Source organism: Takifugu rubripes, chromosome 3 (assembly GCF_901000725.2).
Source record: "Takifugu rubripes chromosome 3, fTakRub1.2, whole genome shotgun sequence".
Classification (NCBI taxonomy): Eukaryota; Metazoa; Chordata; class Actinopteri; order Tetraodontiformes; family Tetraodontidae; genus Takifugu; species Takifugu rubripes.
Window position 1 is genome coordinate 12,809,008 of NC_042287.1, and position 18,955 is coordinate 12,827,962.

Consider the following 18,955-nt stretch of genomic DNA (forward strand, 5'->3'; position numbering starts at 1 on the left):
GTATGCGCTGATGCCCCTCGCACGGGTGCTTGAATGTTTGGTGTGGAAAGAGTGATGTAATGAGGAAAGCGAGGTAGGGAGTGGGCGGCGGTTTGAGGCCGCTCGGGGTGGATGGGATAAAACGAGAGGAGGCAAAGAGACGGTGAGCTAGGTTAGCCCGCCGTTGGACGAGCAGATGAGTGTGGGAAGGAGTGGGAGGCTGGGTAAAGAGAAGAGAGGGAAGAAGTGGACACCAGTTCAGGGACTCTGTGTATGTGTGTGCGTGGGTGTGTGTGTGTGCCATGACTGCATCGCTGACTGTAACTCTACGCGTCTATCACGTGGACTTTGAGGCGGCTCCCTGATCCCCATTAAACGTCAACATTGGTTTGACCGACCTTTCACCTGTTGACAGACAACAGACCTCTGTTGCTGCCCAAAATCACCCGCAGACATGTTTTTCTCTCCAAAATGTCATAACACAAGTTGTCTCCTCTCTCTGACACCGATTGACATTCCGGGCCTCTCTTTTCTGGTTGGGCCTGACTCATTAAACTGCCATCCACGTTGGCTGAAGCGGATCTCTATTAGCGGAGGGTTAGAATATGCACCCTACATCAGTTTTACCCTCTAATGAGTTGACCTTGCGCTCTTCTGGTGGAACGCCGGTCATTTATTGTGATAAATGTCAGCATTATTGTCTGTACGAACGTGTGTCTAAAACCTGTATCGCTTTGGCGCAGATGGAGGAATTGTATTTTTATTCTTTCCTGGTATTTATGCCTGAGTTTAATTCATACATCACAGCATAATCAGCACTGAAACCCTCCGTTAGATCATTTTTCCCAGTAATGAAGACAAAAGGCTCTTGGCTGTGGAGCTAAAATGATGCTGCGACCTTTCCAGAGATAAGCAGCAGCTGGAGCGCAAACAGTGGTAAACCCTGGAGAGAGGGAAGGTAAAGGAAACAGGAGGCCGCAGGTGGAGTAAAGGTGGAGGATTTGCTGAACCTCTGTGAAGGTTCAGTGCCTGGATTTGTTAAGTCCAGGAGAAAACCTATGAAGAGAGAAAGCTGAGACGTAACGTACGGTTTCATGGCGTTGGGTGGTGCATTATCAGGGTTTATTACATATTTCTGTTCCCGCGTTAATTGATCCATGTGTAGATGGCAAAGATTACCTAAATTCATTGGTTACCTTCTGATGTTTGCTTAATAATAGCATATACAGTACATCCTCTATGTTAAAAAGGCTTCAGGAAATCTGATTCATATGGGCTGTAATAGTATAATCATGTGTTTTATTATAACTGAGCTGGTAAAAAAGAAGGTTTCGTTGCGGTTAAAGGACTGTCTGAATTGATTCAACCGAACAGAAACGGGTCTTAACTGATGACTTGTACTCCAGCGCTACGTTGGGATTTTGGTTAAAAAGAAGAAAAACTATTTTTGTCACAGCGCATTTGCAGGATTCTGTGGTACATTTTGTCATTTCCAATATGTGAGGCCGGTGGAAGCAAGTGCATCAAAACAAGCACAATTTTTAAAATGTTTTATTTTCTGTCGTGCTCAACAATTGGCCTCCATTTTCAGTCCTGTGGATGTTGAACACGTGAACATTTTGATAAACAAAAGTAGGTCATCGCCCAAAAGTGTTTATTAGGATTTTTACTTTGTCTCTAATAAATGCAAAAGATTTGCATTATCTATTTTTACCCTTTGGTGTATTTGCAGCACTGCTGCACTCAAAACAGTTGCACATGCAAATATGTATGCGGTAGAATGACCCTTAATTAATTTCATTAATGCTAATTATATCGTTTGGAGAATTATTTGCTGTATTCATGTTTTCGACATCCATAAAGGAGGCCAAACCAACTACAAGGCCTCCATCTTGCCTTCCCAATGTTGTTGCCATGACAATCGTGCACGGCACTCGCGTCCCCTGAGAGACGGTGAACAGGAGAGAATATGAAAAGACGTGGAGGGAAGATATAAAATGATGAGTAAATTAAAGCAGAGCGATGAAACGGGGTAGGAAGAGACAACAAGGAAGAGTGAGACTGTAATTAAGAGCAGATGGAGAGACAATGGGATGAAAGGGCCGCAGATCTGGGAGATGGACTGGTGTTCACAGGTTTTAGCCCAACAAAGCCGATGATTATTCATGTCAGACACCCTCAAACAATGTAGAAAACCTGCAGGACCATTCTCTGGTTTGTGTGTGGGCTCTCCAAGGCCACAGCTCTGACAGCGCATCGAAGCTCCGGCCCGGCCGCTGTGCGGCACAACCAAAGGGAGGATTTTTCTCACACACGTGTTGCTATGCACCTATGCCGAAACCCACGTGGTTCATGTCATTTACGCCACTAAGAGAGTCAAACATGCCGAGAAGCCATGGTGAGGAAAAACCGGGCCGTTCATCAGGATGTTACTACTGTTCAATAATCCCCTAATTCGATTGTTTGCTGGTAATTAAGGGCGTTTACTGTGACTGAAGTATAGGAAACAAACCCCTCTCTGTCAGGCGATGCCTGCTTGCTTTGACATCCCAGTTTGTTTCCTCGTCGTCTCATTTGAATCATAATGGACACAATCTTCCTGCTCGATAACGACGGACTCGAGCCTTTTCTTGGATCAGTCCAAAAGCCTATAAAAGCCGCATTTCACTGTGGAGGAAAGCTTTGTGGAACATATCATTGATGGCCTTAGTGCGTATTCTAAATGCTATGGTAGATGCGGGGATTGGTGTGCCTGCATACAGATGCGTGACGTGCATTTGCATGGCCTTGCTTGGCTTCATGGATGCACCATATAGTTGCGTGTGTGCAGGCACACGCAATTCCCAGATTTCCTCCTCCACCCTTGCTCTTCTCATAAATGTTACATTCATTTAAATTCCATCTTCTCTGAATCATAGGATGTACACATCAGCGGGAAGTATTAACAGTGCATCACGCCGTGCGGCACGTAAATCGGCTCATCAGCTGACTCGGCAAATCATGTACAGTCGGTGTTGAAATTTATCAGTTGCTCAAATCTTTATTCAGCCCCACGCTCAGATTTATTGACCATCTGGCCACAGTTAAATTGCGCTTCTGCATACATGAGGCTAATGCAAATGGTGTGTGTTGACCTTTTTGCTCAGCCTCAAAGTGAATGTTGTTTCTCCTTTACTAATTCTGATAGATCATATAACCTGCTGCTGTCATTTAAACTCCTGGTGTGTGTAATCACACCTACATAATTATAATTTTCTTTCTATAGGCAATAAACACAGAGATTCACTCGTTTTCATAACCGGTAACCTGTAATCTGTGAGGGAGACGAGAGGGGATGGGTAGGTGGGGGTGCGGATAGAGAGGATAAATTATGAATTGTGTAGAGAGAGGGGCTTTTGCAGCAACAGAGAGTTTTAACATTTAATGTTTTTTTTTTGCCAGTGCACTAGAGAGGCTAAGATGGAAGCATGCATGTAGTATTGTCAGTGGAATATTCCATTAATACCTCCCGAGTTTGCCCCCCCCCCCCCTCTCTCTCTGTGGCAGAAATAAAGAGGATTAATTCTGCACTGGCTGAAAGATCTGTGCATTTGCTAAATTTTCTGCTCCCCATACTTTGGTGCTACGACTGTGTGTTCCATTGCCTTGGCAACAACACACTCTGTCCCGGTACTGCCTCACGTTGCTCGTGCAATCATTTGTCTATTTTTGTCCCGGTGCTCTTTGCTCTATAGTAAGTGGCAGCTAAAAGGTGTTTTTTCCCCTTTGTTGTGAAGACTCGGAGCCTGTGGGATAAACGTGAATGAAAAGTTGGGCTGTGGAAGCGAAGCAGTTAAGGAGAGAGTGTGGAACGTTTCCCTCCCGATGCTGTCAGTTGACAACTTGTTCCAAGTATTAATATTTCATTAGCACAAATGAGATTGATCTTCTTAGGGACTCTTTTCAGAAAGAGAGAGAGAGAGACGCAGCGAGGAAACAAGTTGGGGAGCACAGAAGGAAACCAGGGGGAGGGAAGAGACGGAGAGGAAAGAGAGAGGAGATCAAGCTGATCGTGTAAGCTTTTCGCAAATCAGAGGGAGAATAGAGAGGAGACAACTCAGTCGGTGCTCAGGCGATGTGCAGAAGATCGGGTGTCTCTTTGATATGATGCTCAGCCTCCGTGTAGTGATCCCATTGAAGATTTAGTGGCCAGAGTTGAGAGTTGGAGTAGCTGAAGGAAGCCGGGAGGGGGGGGGGGGGGGGGGGGGGGGGGGGGGGGGGGGTGCTGTTGCATGTTGGGACCTGTAGCTCAGTCCAGCGGTGGAGGGCTGCAGCAGCATATGTCAGCCTGTCTAATGCAGATAGATCAGCAGCTCCTCTGCTGACAGCACGGAGAGAGCACCAGGCAGTGGGAGATGGCACAAGGGGGAGGAGATCACTTGGATTAGCGAGCAGCTAGCGCAGTGCGTTGCTCTGGGAGAGAGAAGGCAACGAGAAAGGGGAGAGAGAGCTGGGTCAGTTGCGCTCTCTTCTGCAGCGGCAACCGGGGTCCACCTCCTCCTCCTCCTCCTCCTCACAGGGGAGCTGCAGATTAAAGGCGAAAAGGAAAAGCAAAGAAGAGCAGATCATTAATGCTCTCTCTGTCTTTCTGCCGATGTTTCGCAGGAGTGGTTCCAGCCAAGAGGAGCCCAAAGCTGGTGGTGAGTACAAGAGAACTTCGGTTCTTTTGTGTGTGCATGTCAGTTCTTCTAAAACTTCCCATTTAATCCTGCTGCTGCCATTTTCCTGTCATGGATCCTCCACTTTGATCATTTCTGCATCTTCTTTCTATCATTTCCGGCCTCATTATCCCCTTTGTTTCATCATCATACTCCTGCTGCACCTTCATCCTGTTAGCTCTGTAAGAGCGATCAGTTGTTGGGGAGGGCTGACACCCGTGACATGTGAGGAAAGGGCTCTCCCACTACAATCAGGATTGACTGGGAGGGAGGATAATAGCATAGGATTTAGCACAGCTGAAGAAAAATATAACACATCTCAATGTGATATTTAATTTTGCTCGTAACACGAGGAGCGTGGACAAGATTATCGACTTTGTGAGTGAGTGAGGAGCGAAAAAGCATGCGCCTCCTCATTTCCATGGCTTATCAGAACCAGATAAATCAATAATGCCTTGGAAGAAATGTGACTGCAGCCTTGTATTCCCCTCACACGATTTCAGCCCCCAGAGTTCCAAGAGGACACATTTCCCCTGTGGTCTCTGTCTGTGATGCGTTCAATGCATTCAGTAAATCAGACAAATTCTCACCCCGTGTCTTCTGCATTCAACATCTGGCACCTCTGTTAACTGGATGTTATAATTAGCGCTATTTTGAAAACATATCTCCATTCCGCAGGCGTTGCCCAGCTTGGGTCACGTGACCTGACTGGAGGAAGGGTGAGTGCTCTGCCTGGCTGCTGTCACTTTAGATTAGGTTTACAGTGAGGGAGAAATGAGCCGCCCCCTGCCCCTCGGTGTTGTGTCAGTGAAATGTCACTCTGCATGCGACTTAAAGTCAGCCTGGAACAACCATTTTACCGTACCTCCGTTCCAGAGTGGATACGGACACTGAGAACCTGCATATGCAAAACGTGGTGCACAAAAGCCTCCAAAGAAGGTCAAATTTACCTCCTTGCAGATGATGAGACCACACAAGCCTTTACTGAAGGTGCTCATTTGATTATAATGGTGAGGACAACTGCATAAACACAATCAGGAATATCTGGGAAGCGCCTGCCTCACAGAGGGTGATGCCAGGTCAGTATTTTAAGCACATTTTAATACAGGAAGAATAGAACGACCCCCTTCGGGGTCACCCAGCAGGCTTCGTTCCTGCACTCAAGACTTCGTGAATCTCGTTCCTTCACACCTTCGCGTTGTACGTTCTGCCAGCCTTGATTCGGTGAATAGGTTTTCAACAACACACAAAGAGCCTTAAGAATCATAAAAGGGCAATATTCTCGTTCATTAAAATTCCCTCACATTCCGTCTGTCTTTGTCTTGCAACCATGGAAACCAAATCCTTCCTCCTCACAATTAAAGAGTGATTTTTTTATTGAGGTGTTTGAATGCAAGGTCTAAAAAAAGATGACCTTGGATTTTTTTTTCTTCCACGCTGTTTCTGTCATCTCATCTCATCTCCCCTTTAACCCCGTTCTCGCTTCTCTGTCCCCTCTTTGCCCTCCACCTCCAGCGTGCATTCATCCCCGTATCTCCTGCAGACGCTCTAACATCCACGTCTCTCTTCTCTGTCCTTCCAGCACCAGTTAGAGAGGAAAGACAGCCAGAACAGCTCCCAGCACAGTGTGTGCAGCCACCGCAGCACCCACACCAACTCCCCCAGCCACCCGCCGTCTGTCATGCCCAGTGAGGCCGTGGCTCCCGCTCCTGCTGCCCCCACCCAGCCTCTGCCTGGCCTGCCCCCTCAGGACCCAGCGGACGGCACCCTCACCCTCCAGAAGAAGCCAGACCCCTTTAAGATCTGGGCGCAGTCCAGGAGCATGTATGAGAGCAGATGTGAGTATAATTCCAGCTTATTTGAGCAGTAGGGAGTTTTGCTGACTGAAGAGTTTCAGCGATTCGCACGGTTTATCCTCAGTCATCCTACGGACCTTTTAATCTGCTATAAGAGGGGAAAGTGGACTAAGGTCAAGATAAAACCTACAAAACTGCTGTCAGGTACAGAATGGGCAGATGTTGACAGATTTTCTAAAAAGAAAGTTTGGTGGCACAGAGAGATCGACCTTGTGGTACAGCAAATAGGGAGCTACAACTGTAGATATCACAATCCTGCCTGAAGGATTTTGGTTAGCATTAAAATAACCTAGCAACATTTTGCCTCTACCGAGACTTGATTTATAACAAGGACGTCCTGTCGAACTTAAAGAAAGACAAAAGGCTGATCCTCAGGATGTGATTACCACGGCTTCAGTTTTCTCAAATAATTCCACACAGCACAAGAGGGGTGGAACTGCTCTCCTGCCTTTAAGCCAGATTTAGTAACAGAATCGGAGTCATCGTGGCTGGCATGTTTTGTTACATGTGACAGCTCCTTTGCTTTAGAATGGCAGCATGCTTTCTGAAATGGCTTTACGAGTCTAGTCTGATGGATTGTTAAAGAGCCAAGAGAGAAAAAGCACCCCCCCCCACCCCACCCCGGCGTGCGCCTGCTGTATTCATGCTATATCAGAGGATGTGTAGAGCAGCTCTGCTTTTAAAAGGGTGTGTGTGGGGGAAAAAAGAGGCTTGTGCAGGTGTAATACTGGTGTGTTAGTGTCTGTGTTTGATTGGATTTAGAAGAACAAGCAAGTAAAACAAAGAGGGAAGGAGTGCTCACTTTGCCTCTTCCAGGGTCGCGCTTTGTCCTTTTGGGTTTAGCAGTTCCGGCTTCAGCAGCCATCGCTGCACTTTTAGAGTTCAGTTCAGTCACTGGGAGAACCTGAAAGTGGAAATGTCGGCAGAGCATCTGTGCGATTCAACAATATCATTTGCCTTCGATGCCCATTGTTACATTATTCATGGACAAACACTCTCAGGGAGTCAACCCATTTTATTTGTTTCTATTAAAAGAAATTTACAGGAAGCAGTGGAATCCTACAATATGAGTGATGATTTACACCTTTCAAATCACCATTAAAATTTTGTTTAGTCATTACATCTTAGTGTAATTGAGGGTTTTGCTTAATATTTCTTAAAACTCAAGTTCTGCGCATATTCAGCAGTCTTCAGCTTGTCTCCCATTGGTTGTGATTGTGTCGTGGTTGTGATCCCTCCGCTGGTACACGGCGTATTATGCTGCTAGTTAGTAATTACGGTTGCCTGTAGAATCTAGGACTTCTGCTGATTAAATATTAACCAGGCCCAGGGAGGGTCGTTTTAAGCTGCTGCTGATTGGTATATCTGTTTGATAACCCCTGAAGGAGCTGCAGCTGCCTTTTGAGTCCTAATGGGAGGATGGGAGACATGGAGAAACACGATGGAAGCAGGCAAAGCGGCGCAGATCTCTCCATAATCACAGGCAGAGCAGCACTAAGAGCTAGCCTGAGTATGGAAAATAGCTGAATTTCTTCCTGTTTACATGGGTTGATGTGGAGTGCTGAAGCTAAAATGGCCTTGCCACCTCTTGGTGTAGCAGCCGTGCATGCGTGGTCTGTCCCTGTGGGATGAACAGACACCGAACTGCCTGCGTCCTCGTCCACAGTCTGCTCTGTGCATGTGCTTGAAAGGATGTGCCATTTGAAAACGAGGCTTCAAACCCATTTAGGTCGGACCGCTTTGTCTCGGGGTCCGATAGGAACACCACACAGGTCAATATAAGAATCTACTGCGCGTCTGAAATGATCCTGGTTGTGCTGCCATTCCTGTCCCCACTCACTAGCAGTGTCCTTTGCTTTATATTGATTGGTTGATGGGAATTAAGCAGGAGGTAGAAGCACTAATGTCATTTATTCCAATAAAATCTATATATTCAGAGGTACCAGAGAAGCTTAGATGTTATTGATCTGCAACTAAATGTTTGGGAGCAGCTCAATGTTTCTGGGCTGGACAAGTTAATTGAGCGTAGCTTGTCTGAATGAACAGCCGGCTTAAACCCTGACAAACTGTGTTTTTCCTGCAGTGTTTGGCAGGATGGACGGCTGTATCTTACTGTATTCTCTTGTGTCTTTCAGTACCAGATTGCCAGGAGCAGGACATTTTCCTTTGGAGAAAGGACACAGGCTTTGGTTTCCGTATCTTAGGAGGAAATGAGCCCGGGGAGCCCGTAAGTGTTGCTACATGTTACAGTTCCATTAACGGGTAATTAATGAATAAACTTACCTGTGTTGTCCTGTAATTGCTTTTTGTCATTTTTTGTTTGTCCATTTTCTTTTATTTTCCTGCTCATTCTGCTTCTAAAGGAATTCTAGCAGGAAATTCTTGCATATCAGTATTTTCCACCCTGAGCTATTGCTCTCTGGAGGATCGTCCAGAGTTCTTGTTAGAAGGAGCAATGGCCGTCCCCACAGTTCCTCTGGTTGTGCACCATGTGTCAGTCTCTAAAGAATGATTAAGAAGAGAGAGAGAGAGAGAAGTGTAAATATTAATGAATGGAGGAAAATGAAATGGCAGCCAGCTGGGCCTTAGCATTTGTGCAAAAAACAGTTGGGATGTAGATGTACACTACGCTCAAAGACACACACAGCCTGAAAGCTTCCTACCAGGACCTACCAGGCTGCATTGGCAGTCTTTAGTTACACATAACTCGGAGTAATGCAACATTATAGGCTGTTTTTAAGTTAATCAGGGGTTGTATAGAGATGTTATCTCTTTGATAATCTAATTTATCCACTCTTTATACCGTGTTACAATAATGAGTGAAGATCATGTTACTGAGTTGAGGGGACAAATACCGGTAGTCATTGTCTGCTTGCCTTTTCCAGATCTACATAGGGCACATAGTGAAATACGGGGCAGCGGACGAAGACGGCCGACTACGATCAGGCGACGAGCTCATCTGTGTGGACGGCACAGCGGTGGTGGGCAAGTCTCACCAGCTGGTGGTACAGCTAATGCAGCAAGCTGCCAAACAGGGCCATGTCAACCTTACAGTCAGACGCAAGTCTTCAGGATACGGAGGTAAAGACAAAAAAAGGGGCACTTATTACATTTGTGAATTCACCTGGGGCTGCTGTCGTTAGCTCAGGGTCTGGTTCAATAATGGACTTGGCTTAAACGGCCAAATAGACTAAAGTGGATGTAGTTCTAACACTGCATCAGGCATTGAGGGCAGCTCGGAAGCCCTACTTCCAGAGAGAATGAACAAAGGGAAAAGGGACATAGCTGTAAAGATGGCCGATCCAATGCGAAACCAGTAAGAATCCTAAAACATGGAATAAAGACGTTCAAGCTTGGCTCTATAATTAAAAGGGCCCGTTGCAGCTACGATAGCACCGATATCCTTGTTGGACTTGCATCTTATTCAGCCTCCAGGGGGAAAACAGGCAGCAGATGAGGCCTCAGAGATCGCCTGCTGTTGCGCAGAGGACGATGTCACTGCGCATTATCACACTCCTGCGAGTCCAACTGTCGTATTTTTAAATCCCAAAGTTTTGTCCCACGGTTCTGAGCCACAGTTTTGAACACATGTATGTCACCCTGACAGTAGCTGTCTATCTGTTCTATCCATTATCTCCAGTGTCAAAGGGAGAAGGCGACGTCCCGCCATCGCCGGCCTCCTCCCACCACAGCAGCACCCAGGCTCCCAGCCTGACGGAGGGAAAGCGGACCCCCCAGGGGAGCCAGAACTCCCTCAACACAGTCAGCTCAGGCAGCGGATCGACCAGCGGCATAGGCAGCGGCGGCGGGGGCGGGAGTGGCAGCGCAGTGGTTCCCGCCTCCCTCCAGCCGTACGACGTGGAGATCCAGCGGGGAGAGAACGAGGGCTTCGGTTTCGTTATCGTGTCGTCTGTTTCGAGGCCTGACGCCGGCACCACCTTCGGTAAGTGAGCCGAACTGATCTCACAGTAATCAAGAGTGACGGGGGCTATTATTGGACTTGACTTGAGAGTTTATGGTGTTTTTTTTTACTTCGGAGCCTCAATTTAGGCCTTAATCAGACTGGACAATTTGATTGTTTGATTCTGAATATCAGAGCCTCTCGAGCTGCCCCAGAAAAACAATTTCCTAAGCAAAATATGTAAGTTCAACTCATGACTGCGAGAGATTTGAATAGTTTCATCTAAAAACCCTGGGTGGGAACGCCCCAGACCAAGGTCACATGGCCCAAGTCAAAATAAAGCTGTGATCTCCCTCCGGATCCTGCTGACGGCAGCTGTATTAGAAACACCTTCATCACAGATTCAGGCCTCACCGGCTCATTCGCTGGGTAATTGATGTCCACGCCATAGCTGTCCCCACCATTTTGGTATCGCGGCGGAGCGGCGTAATTGCGTGTATTCAAGTTGCTCGGGCGTTGATGAAGAATTGTAGATGTCCTTCTGAAACAAACTTGGTATCCTTCTGTGTGATGAATTTCCTACGCCAATGTCGTGCCAAGGTGCCTTGTTTCGAGGGCCATTATGATGATATACTGTGGTGTGTCACGGAAAAAACCTAGAATGGATGAGACAGCCGCCACGCTGGCTGCCCAGGGAGTTCCTTCAGTTCAGCTAATGGTTCAAAATGCAATGAAATAATTAATATGTTATTTATAATGACACCCACAGCCGTAGAGGTGCTAGGCAACCACCTTGTGTAAACGTCCGGGAGTGTTTTCTTTGTTTACTGCGCTGTCCTGGTCTACGGTGATGGTCTCTCAGGGCGGCGAGATGAATGGACTTTCATACAGCTGTGAAACTTTACTACTACCGTGGGATTGCAACTCCCTAGGACACAAACTTGATCAAGACAGCCGCGTAACAAAACAACACTGCCTGGAGAACAATGGGTGATTGTTCACTAGTCGGTCAAAACACTACTACTGTAGATACAGGCGTTACACAAGTGTTGGGGAGAAGGATGCATGAAGCAAGCATGTGAGGTGAGGATCCCCAGGATCCTTTCAAAGCTGTGTACACTGATTACATGACCAGTCTAATATAAAGGCTCCATATTTCACTGCTACGTGCCCACCTTCGAGAACAGGTCTCATTTTTTTGAGCTGGTCAAGGTCTCACGTCTCTGTTGCCAGGACACCTCAAACTGCAGTAACAATGGTGTCCTCATCAATCTCTGGGGTGAAGCTGTAGTCATGATCTCATGACCAGTGTATCGATAAAGTGTCAGGGGTTTGGGCTCTGACCAGTGGCATATTCAGCTTATCGATTCATATGTCAGATGTATTTGGACATCTCCCAGTAAGACTGTGATTGCTCACTTTAATTAGCAGAATCCCTGGGGAATGTTACCATAATGTGCATGCAGAGAAATTGGCAAAAGTTAAAATTGGGTTGTAGACAGGTCAGGTGTTGCATCAAACCACCAAAAAGGGGTGACCTCCAGTCATCAGGTGTCACTGGTGTTGGTGGTTTTAATGTTGAAGCTGGTGATTCTATCAGATTTAATTGAGCTGTGGTGATTTGATTAATTAATCTATTTTTCACCCTTTCTCCCTCTTGTCTTTACTCACTTACTCACCTTACATCACTTTCAACCATAAATCAATACTAATTCTCATTTAAAAAACTCAACCGGTGTACTGACACAAAAGTTGGAAACGCTTGTGTGGCCATGCCTCACAAAATAGGACGCATCATCGAGGGCAGCCCAGCAGACCGCTGTGGGAAGCTGAAAGTCGGGGACCGGATACTGGCGGTTAACAACTGCTCCATCACCAACAAGTCACACTCGGACATCGTCAACCTCATCAAGGAGGCTGGGAACACCGTCTCGCTCAGGATCATACCGGGTGATGGTAAGGGCCCTTTTGTTGATTTGGTGCTGTCACTCAGAGCACTTCCTGTTGGCGCTAAATCCCTTTGGCTCGGCTTGGGGAGGAAAATAGAACTGTTACAAAGACCAGCCTTCACATTTTCGGTGAGAAAAAGAGCCAAGTTTCAGGTTGGCCAGTGAAGTGCTCTGCAGAGTAGAAAAAGAGGATTAAATAAGAGTTCAAATTGCAGAGAGCACATGCTAGCAGCATGTGTGTTTCTTTCTCGTTCATCCAACAGTAATAAAAGTAGTAGCCTTCTTGAGGTCGCTTCCTAAAGAGGTAAGAGGAGGGACTTGTCCCAGGCAGGTCAAGTGATGCACTTTCAGAGACGTCGTCCTGCCAGTTGAGGTAAAATTAGTGTGGGCTGTGTTGGTTGTGCAGGTCATAAGAAACAAGAAAAGGGAAACACAAGCAGAGATGGCAAATCATTTTTCTCCCCCTGCTATTGTGGAGGCTGGGGCCGGGTTGGCCGTGAGCAAATGGAAGATGACAACATCACAGGGTGTTAGCATCAGGCCGGCTAGCGCAGCCCGAGGGGGGGGTTCATACTTGTAGATGGCAACGTGTTGCTCTTTTGAAAATCACATTTAACACAAGGGTGGTCCTTTGTTCACGTGACCTTTCTCATCTGTGTTTGATAGAGTCTTCCAATGCTTCTCTGCTGACCAACGCTGAGAAGATCGCCACCATCACCACCACACACACACCTCACCAGTCCTCAGAATCTCGGTAAGCGTCCTGTTTGTTTTTTTTCATCATTCTTCCATATTCATAGCAAATTATGTTCAATACAATACGAGTTAATGCCTTAATCCTTTTTATAGGAATAACTCAAAGTCAAAAGGAGCTCCTCCACCTCCACCTACACAAACTCAGGTGAGATTGCTCCCATCCTTTTCTGATCCACATCCAGAGCAGTCTGTAGAAACAAAGGAATCATGGAAGGCCTTCCAGGTTCTCCTGGAAAACATGCTTCCAGTCCAGTCCTTGCGGTGCCCTTGTGTGGTGTTCTGCACTCTCCTCACAGACTATTGCATTAATTATTCATGCAGTACTGTACAGTCATTGACATTCTGTCCACATTTACGGGGGGGACAGGTTAGTTTGGACGATTAGTCCTGAAATTTGGGTTCACCTTCTGACTCCCGTGTACGCTGTGGATTAGTTTCTCCTCGTCTCTTTCGTAGGAGGCAGAGTTTTACTCTGTGGACCTGGAGAGGGACAGTAAAGGTTTCGGCTTCAGCTTGAGGGGAGGACGGGAGTACAACATGGACCTGTACGTGTTGAGACTGGCCGAAGACGGCGCTGCTGTCAGAAATGGCAAGATGAGGGTAAGCGTACCGTATGCTTCATTCCGCCTCTGCACACCCTCTGACTCAGCTCCTGAGAAAATAACCCCTGCATCTCTGTTTCAGGTGGGAGACGAGATCTTAGAGATTAATGGGGAGAGCACAAAGAACATGAAGCATTCCCGTGCCATAGAGCTGATCAAGAACGGTGGGCGTAGAGCTCGGCTTGTCCTCAAACGGGGGGACGGCTCGGTACCAGAATACGGTAGGTCGATATGTTGAGGCCATGTTAGGATACATCTTCAGGAGTGATTTAAGGTGCTTTCTGATCCATCAATTTAGAGCAAACTGCCGCCGTTTCAGCCCAGGAGAGAGTTGTCAGACATTGTTGATAAATGCAACACCAGAGATTTGTGATCAACAAGAAACTCATTAATTCTCTAATGAAACACAGCGGAAAAATTTCACGGCTCAAGGAATATTCCCTCCCAACGGCGCACTTCTTGACTGAATGTTCCTCTCACACTTTCTCTGAACTCCTCGGGTTTATTTGGGGGTTTGCTGTCTGTCGTGTCTCTCTGTAAAGTAGTAATATCTTTCACAACAAACCCTTCTTCTCTCTGTTATGATGCTGAGGCTCGTCTGTTTTGTTTTTCCTCTCTCTATTCCTCCTTCCTCTCTCTCTCTCTCTCTCATTTCTGGGCTCTTCCTCCTCTCTCCAGCGATGATGGCTCCTCATCTCGCTGTTGGTACTATGAGGAATGACAAGATGGGAGAGCCCTGTTTCTACCTAATGGGCCAAAATCAGACCACGGTTTGTAGCCAAATCTGTCCCAGTTCACCATCTCCGCTCAAAACTTTCCTTTCGATTTTATCCACCCCTTCAGCTCATCCTCACCTCAACTCCACATTGTGCATTTGCCCCTGGGTTTGCCTTCTTTTAGTATGCATGCTTCCTGTGTTGTCATGCCTGAACCGAAAATACGCACAACTTCTGTGAAGCCTCTCTATGATGTGCAGCAGACTGCTCAAAGCTCATCATGTGCTGCTGCTTTAGCAACATGTCCAGGCTACCTGCAGCTAAACACGCTCCTTATTTCTTTTTTTTCTTTGTTGTAAGTAACCCCTGCCCAAACACTCGCCACTGTGCTGCTCCTGCTGTTGCTTCTGGCATTGCCTTGTATCAGCCTGATAGAGGAAATGTATCACAGATGCATTTTTGTGTTTTCAAACTGTGAACAAGACATCAACATCATTTACTGTATGCCTGCTGTCTTCAGTGATATATGTTCACATCTATATGAAAGAGGGCTGGGTGATATGGCCTGAATGAGAGAGAAAATCAAATCTCTTCCAAGTTAAACTTGAAAATTGACCATTGGTTCTTGTATACGGAGGCTCCAAAAGAAATATTTCCCAGCCCCGACGTATATGTCACAATCAAAGTCTTCCAGAGGTGAAACTGTCCCTCCTCAACATTCTTCTGTTGCTTCTTCTACAGACGGCAGTGACGGGCACCCTCCCACACCCGGGACACAAAACACTCCGGAAGTGAGAACACTGCCACCCAGCAGCAGATATCACACCTCATCGGAGTCCAGTTATCCACCAGACCTTCACAAATCATCATACCAGGAGGACTCTGCACGTGGCCGAGACAGGGATGGGAGGGACAGGGCTGGGTCAGATCAGATGGACTATCAAGGCCGGCAATTCAACCCCCACTATCACCACACCTGGAATAATAATCAGAGTCTAAGCATTCCCGCTGGGCACGCTCTAGAAACCAGTAACAGCAACAGCAGTGTCACCAAGAAGAGTCGAGGCCGCAAAGTCAAGAAGTCCGAGTCGGAAAGCGGCATCTCTAAACTCCTAAAGACTCTGCGGAAGGACAGCTCGGGGAAAAAGGCTGCAGCTGCTGAAAAACTGCGGGGACGAGAGCTCTCGACCAGTTCAGTGTCGGAGGGGACGGTTCCTCGGCGGCGCCGTGGCTCCCTTGACCACTCACCTACCCGAAAGCGTGCCTCGTCTCCCGATCGCCGGAGGGCCAAGTCGATGGACCGGAGGGCCGAGCGGTCGCACCGGGAACACACACCTGAACGGGAGCACGATGACGGAGGTTTCCTCGCAGTCACCCCCGAGCGCAAGTTCTACGAACGCAGGCTCTTGAAGGACTCGCAGACGGCTGGGCGGGTCAGGGAAAACGGAACCCCTGAGCGCACCAACAGCAACGGCGACTCCTTGTCTCTCCCCAGGGGCCGCACGTACGACAGAGGCACAAAGAACGGCAACCTCCTGAGAGACTCATCCTCGGAGAGGGAGGAGAGGTATCGGACGAATGGGACACCGGAGAGACGATACAGAGCGGAGCGGGACTCTTCCCCTGACAGCAACTACAGCCGCGACGAGCTGAACTATGCAGCAGCGCCCAGACTGAAGGACTACTACAGCATGATGAAGAACAACACTGCACACAACAATGCTGCCTACAACAACACGGGCCCTTACAATAACGCTGTAGGCAACAGTCCAAACCAGCTCCCAGAGCCTAAGAGACGGCTGTACAAAGACAGCCCTAAAGACCTCAGCATCTAGAGCAGAGATCCCCCTCACCCCTGCACCTCTCTCTCCTCTACCTGTGCAAACTACGTTCCGTACACTGGAAGTGGATTTCTGAGGACACTAACGCTTGTGCTTTATTTGTTTACTGGTTTATTAACTGATTGGACGGACTCGACTTGTGATCCCACCCTGAGATTCATAAAACAGCAGGAGTACAATCCTTCTATCAGTTCATGCCGGTTGTTTTGTCATGGTTATAGTTTATAATTTTGAACATAACAGACGTCGTTGTACTATAGATAAGGTATTGTATGTGCCTGCATATGAAATCAGTGATATTGCTTTTTTCGTAAGCATTTCTGAAACTAAATAGTGTTTCCTCAGAGGTATGGGATATTCTTCCAGTTGTGGTAACTTGTACCTACTAGGCTTGTTTTTCCACTTGTTTTTAGATGTCGTTTCCATCCCCAACCTGCTTTGCTGAACAAACTATAGCACAAGACACTGGTTAAGAACTGTGAGAGTCACATTGGACACAATCTAAATTCAAGATCCGACGGAAAGTAATAATTATATATACACACATGACCTTTTTTACATTCGTATTTATTTTTAATTCGGCACATATTTTGCACAAGCTTTACATTTATAATTACAGAGATGGGAGTGTACACTGTACCTGGAGATGCATGCTGGTGTTGCATCCTTGAAATGCGTGGCAGCTCACCCTCCTCGGCATAAATACAGAACTAGGGGGGGAAGGGACAGATAACGTTTAGAAACGTTTCCTACCCAATGTTTGAAATCGGGCCCAGAATTTACAGGAAAGGAATCAGAACATCGACAGGGGAAATTAAATGGAATTAACTAAATTGGTCTCTCTAAATTGTGCATGAGTCTGAGCCTGAATCTGCAGTTAAAATGGGATTTTATGTATCAAATAAACCAGAAATAAAGGAGGATAAATAATCCCTGTGCAAGGTGATTGTGCACACCTGGGCAGAGTTTAACCATGTTCTGGTGGTTCTGTTGGAGAATAATCTCCATGTGCTCAGTCCTGTGGATCACCCGCCCCTGCCCACCTCCTGGGTCACGACACAAACGACCTGACGCTGTTTGTAATTCTGAAAAAGGAGATGACCGACCTGCCATGCTGAGCCACACTGTCACGCCACTGGAAGTCTGACTGCTGCTTTCTAACGTGTTCTGTCTGTATTCTGTTTTATGTTTCATTAGAAAACTAAAGATTATATTGGCTAAACCACGACTAAAGCGTTATTTGATCACTGTCGTTGCCATGGTACTGTATTAACAGAAGAAAATATAAATACACATAAGGTCTGTCGGGCCCACCCACTGTAAAGATTTTTTTTTTCCATATGTAACTATTAGGAACCCATCACGGAATAAAATGTTGCCTTTTTCTTGTACAAAAGAGAAATTTATGAGAACCCTCAGCAGTGAGGAATGTGATATTGTGTTTATATCTCTGAAATGGACCTGACAATTTATGAGAAATATGTTGATTTACTCTTGATCAGGTATGTAAAGACATTTTAAAATGAATGACTGTATTTGGTCAACCCATAACTGTTTGATGGTTTGAATCTCTCTTGATGGTTAGCCTGCCTTTGTATTATAAAGCACTTGTATGCAGTCTGTGTTCTGAAAAAGCATTAGTTCTTGCATTGTGCTCTGAACATAATGCTGTCTATGTGTTGATAAAGCAGTACATGTATATGGGCCAATCTCTCTCTTTCTTTTATAAATCTATGCATATATAAATATTACATTGTTCATAGCTTTATTTGACCCATGAAGCTATACATAACATTAGTCTAAGTACAAGTAGATGTGAACTAGCTTCTTCTTTCCCTGAGATGGATTACAATGTATATGTAGCTATCAAAAAAGTCTGTGAATGCTATTTTTATTATCAAATAAAAATTTTCAATACAAATTCTAAATGGATATGTATTCATGCATAGCCAGTTTATTGTCTCTGGAGATTCTGTTCTTTGAAATATGCAACTTTAGAGAAAGGTGGGGAAATGGAAGGCTGGAACAGCTAAAGGACCCTGTGGGAAGGCACAATTTGTGTTACTTGACTGTGTTTCTAGGTCCAAAAAAATGTGGCACATACGGTGCAACGTTATCCTCCATTAAGCATTGTACTGGGGTTTGGTTGAAATGTCAGAAACATTTATGGCGACATCTGCTGCAGTTAGAATTTGATTTTCTTTTTGACATTTTATCAAAGCAGATGAGAGGAAGAGTAGCTGCAGAAATGTTTTAGCTAATTAGACACTTAAGACACTTAACTGAGACGCCATTGATAATTAGCTCTCTTCTCTAATTAATAAGCTAAAATTGTATCACGCCAATGAATCTAAATTGGTCGGACCGTTCAAACACACCAACGGGTTCAAACACACAGAAGTGTTTAAGATTGTTTAATTTTTAACAGCTGGACTTATAAGAAAATGACCACATTACCATTTGTGTGTCCCGTGTTGGCATTAGAGTATTTTAATTTGGTGGACGCTGCTAAGAGAATGAAAAGATCCCATTAAAGTGGATTTTATTGACTTTTAAGATGACTAAGGTCATTACGAGAGCTTTTCTGTATTTGATCTTGCACCACAGACATCCTTCATGCTGCATTTCTGAACCACTTGCTCACACATTTTAACACTA

The 18,955-nt window shown here is 46.0% G+C and overlaps 1 protein-coding gene across 8 annotated transcripts in view; it reads left to right on the forward strand.

Moving 5' to 3' along the window:
* LOC101076482 (membrane-associated guanylate kinase, WW and PDZ domain-containing protein 1-like) overlaps positions 1-18,218 on the forward strand; it is a 50,343-nt gene extending 32,125 nt beyond the window's left edge. For 6 of the 8 annotated variants that reach the window (XM_029833442.1, XM_029833443.1, XM_029833444.1 and 3 more), the window contains 11 exons: positions 4,624-4,658; positions 6,259-6,514; positions 8,668-8,759; positions 9,418-9,613; positions 10,173-10,475; positions 12,186-12,389; positions 13,049-13,136; positions 13,232-13,283; positions 13,595-13,738; positions 13,823-13,961; positions 15,198-18,218. In XM_029833442.1, the coding sequence (XP_029689302.1) occupies positions 4,624-4,658; positions 6,259-6,514; positions 8,668-8,759; positions 9,418-9,613; positions 10,173-10,475; positions 12,186-12,389; positions 13,049-13,136; positions 13,232-13,283; positions 13,595-13,738; positions 13,823-13,961; positions 15,198-16,291 (2,603 nt within the window). In that variant the 3' untranslated portion in view covers positions 16,292-18,218. Of the gene's footprint in view, positions 1-4,623; positions 4,659-6,258; positions 6,515-8,667; positions 8,760-9,417; positions 9,614-10,172; positions 10,476-12,185; positions 12,390-13,048; positions 13,137-13,231; positions 13,284-13,594; positions 13,739-13,822; positions 13,962-14,418; positions 14,511-15,197 lie in introns of all 8 variants that reach the window. The other 2 variants (XM_029833448.1, XM_029833445.1) reach the window with 2 other exon arrangements.
* The last annotated feature ends 737 nt before the right edge of the window (positions 18,219-18,955 follow it).